This window comes from Etheostoma spectabile, chromosome 11, assembly GCF_008692095.1.
Source record: "Etheostoma spectabile isolate EspeVRDwgs_2016 chromosome 11, UIUC_Espe_1.0, whole genome shotgun sequence".
Lineage (NCBI taxonomy): Eukaryota > Metazoa > Chordata > Actinopteri > Perciformes > Percidae > Etheostoma > Etheostoma spectabile.
The window spans coordinates 20,946,307-20,948,856 of record NC_045743.1 but is presented as its reverse complement, the minus strand read 5'-3'; the positions used below and the strand labels follow the sequence as shown (position 1 = coordinate 20,948,856).

General features: G+C 42.9%; 1 protein-coding gene and 1 long non-coding RNA gene across 2 annotated transcripts in view; one reads left to right on the top strand and one right to left on the bottom strand.

Annotated features, from left to right (window-relative positions):
• Positions 1-2,550, top strand: part of LOC116697857 (complement C3) — a 36,224-nt gene that overhangs the window by 11,533 nt on the left and 22,141 nt on the right. Inside the window, exons 13-16 of the mRNA XM_032529384.1 lie at positions 1-62; positions 173-367; positions 450-605; positions 1,575-1,704. The exon at positions 1-62 is cut by the window's left edge and continues 33 nt beyond it. Coding sequence (XP_032385275.1) covers positions 1-62; positions 173-367; positions 450-605; positions 1,575-1,704 — 543 coding nt within the window. The remainder of the gene's footprint in view (positions 63-172; positions 368-449; positions 606-1,574; positions 1,705-2,550) is intronic.
• The window catches only part of LOC116697861 (uncharacterized), a 25,637-nt gene that overhangs the window by 14,285 nt on the left and 8,802 nt on the right, over positions 1-2,550 (bottom strand). Inside the window, exon 3 of the long non-coding RNA XR_004334063.1 lies at positions 2,290-2,293. This is a non-coding gene — a long non-coding RNA (uncharacterized LOC116697861). The remainder of the gene's footprint in view (positions 1-2,289; positions 2,294-2,550) is intronic.

Here is a 2,550-nt window from a genome sequence, read left to right as displayed (position 1 = left end):
ACCTCAAAATCAGCCTCATCCTCAAGAGGCAGGACAATCATGACATTGACATCACATATCTGGTGAGAGATGTTTTACACCTGCATGTGTGCAAGTATAACTTTTTTGTTGCATCCCATAACCTTTGTAGTCTATATGTGTCGGATAAGAACTGATGTTGTCTATTCCATAGATCCTGAGCAGAGGTCAACTGGTAAAAAATGGGCGTTACAAGACGACAAGAGACCAAATACTGATTCCCCTTACAGTCACTGTTACGAAAGAAATGCTGCCATCGTTCCGAATCATAGCCTACTACCACACAGACGGCAATGAGGTGGTATCAGACTCGGTGTGGGTGGATGTGAAGGACTCCTGCATGGGCTCGGTGAGACGCCGATAGAATATTTAAAAAATCTAACTAACTGCTTTAACGTCGGCTCATTCGTTGACCTCACCTTCACATTTAGCTGAGGCTGGAATCATCAAAACCCGCTCCATCCTACGAGCCTCGCAGGATGTTTGGTCTGGAGATCACTGGAGACCCAGGGGCCGCCGTGGGACTGGTGGCAGTTGACAAAGGTGTTCACGTCCTAAACAACAAGCACCGTCTCACCCAGAAAAAGGTAATTTCTTCAATTTATATTTAAGACATACAATGTGTGACAGTGGTTTAAAAAAAAATAAAAATCGCACCAGTGAAAAAGGGAACTCAATGACACCCCGCACAAGACTCTACGTCATACATTTCATTAGCTGTGAAAGGGGGCGTGGCCAAAGCATAGGGGTTGGGCCAAACCTTTCCCAATAAAAAAGGAAGTCTCTGCTGAGTTCGTTGATACCTCACATACATGGCATGAAATGAAAACCCGCCCACCCGCCAAATGAAAAAGTAATTTTGCAATTGGCGGGTATCACTGTCAATCTACCTGCCACGTTCGCTGGTAGTCAACGAGAAGTGAGTGATTCAACTGGACAGTAATACTTGGTGGAAGATTGAGTTTAACAGTTTACAGCTAGTTTGGTTTTACCTGTAGACTACCTGTGTGACTGTGCCTGTATGTGTAAATGATATTATACTAAATGCCTTTTATTGTTTGTGTGGATTTATTTGAGTGTTCATCAGAAAGCTTTAAGTTTTGAGCTAATTTTGTTTAAGATAACGCTGACTTGTGTTAATATGTAAGAAGGTTACAGCTTATAGTTCATATATTGTAGTAGTCTCACTTAAATGTTACGCAGATATTTTTACGTTGTGCTCATTTTGGAGTAATCAACATGCACTATATATAAATATGCAACTATTTTTGGTGTCATAGACCAGAGTAATATTTAACATTATTTCTAGATAATTTCTGTGGCTGTTTCATTCATTTTGTAAATGGCAGCCTAATGTGTAATTGTTTTTTGTATATGTTTCCCATTTTGACCACACCACATACACACTCCCACCAAAAACTGTTACTCATCTGGAGAATGGGAAGTTCTTTGTCTTCTGTGTCTGATCAACAAACTGTGGTGACGTCTACAACATGTGAACCCCTTAGCCTGTTTATCTTGTGTAATCAGTGTAACCCCATGTCTTGTATGCCCAGGTGTGGGATGCTGTAGAGGAGTACGACACAGGCTGCACACCAGGTGGAGGGAAGGATGGTATGGGTGTCTTCTACGATGCTGGGCTGTTGTTTGAGTCCAACACAGCTTCTGGGACTCCGTACAGACCAGGTGACACTACATTCTACTACTTTCTCTTCCCTTCCTTGAACATACCCCTCTTTAGGCTTAAATATTGTACCACTGAGCCATTCCTAATTCCAGTAGGAGAAAGTGGGTGTTAAAGTTTGGGGCTCTCTTTCATAGCATTGATTTCAATGTCTCACATATATTCACAAACACACTAAAATATGATAATGCCTCAGGGCCCTACATTCATACTGTGACCAGAGCTATGCCTGTGCCACCCAACATAAAATAAATTCTAAATTATTTTCTTCAAAAAACAGCATCCACCGCCATGCAGTCTGCCCACACATGCTGTTCCGTTGGATGAGGGTAGAGAAAAACTCCCCAGTGCAAGTATACTGAACAACAATGAGTTGCTAGCTGTTAAAATAAAACAAAACAGAATTGTCATTATAAACATGTGACGAGGCAGTTATGGTCGCCTTAGGGAGCGTGGCATCCACCTGGACGCTATCTGGAACACTGGCTACTGCTGGCGTGCTTTGACATGACATTGGCACACCTGGCCAATCTGGGTTTTGTGGTTAACAAAAAAAAAAAAGAGTGAGTTTAACACAGAGACAGGACGTTTCTTTCCTGGGTCTGACCCTGAAGTCGCTCACCTCGCCTGTTAGCTGAGAGAGTTGACACTTTTAGTTCCACTCTGCCACATTTGATTGGGAAACAGGTCTGTTTGGTGTGTCTCAGGCTGTTGGGACTGGCGGTGTTAGCACTGTTGGTGGCAGGCTGTCCATGAGAGATTCGCAGCATTGGGTGGTTTTTCTGAGACTGAACACTGTGCACCACAGACACTGCCGGGTTATGGTGTTAGTCACAGATGAATATGTG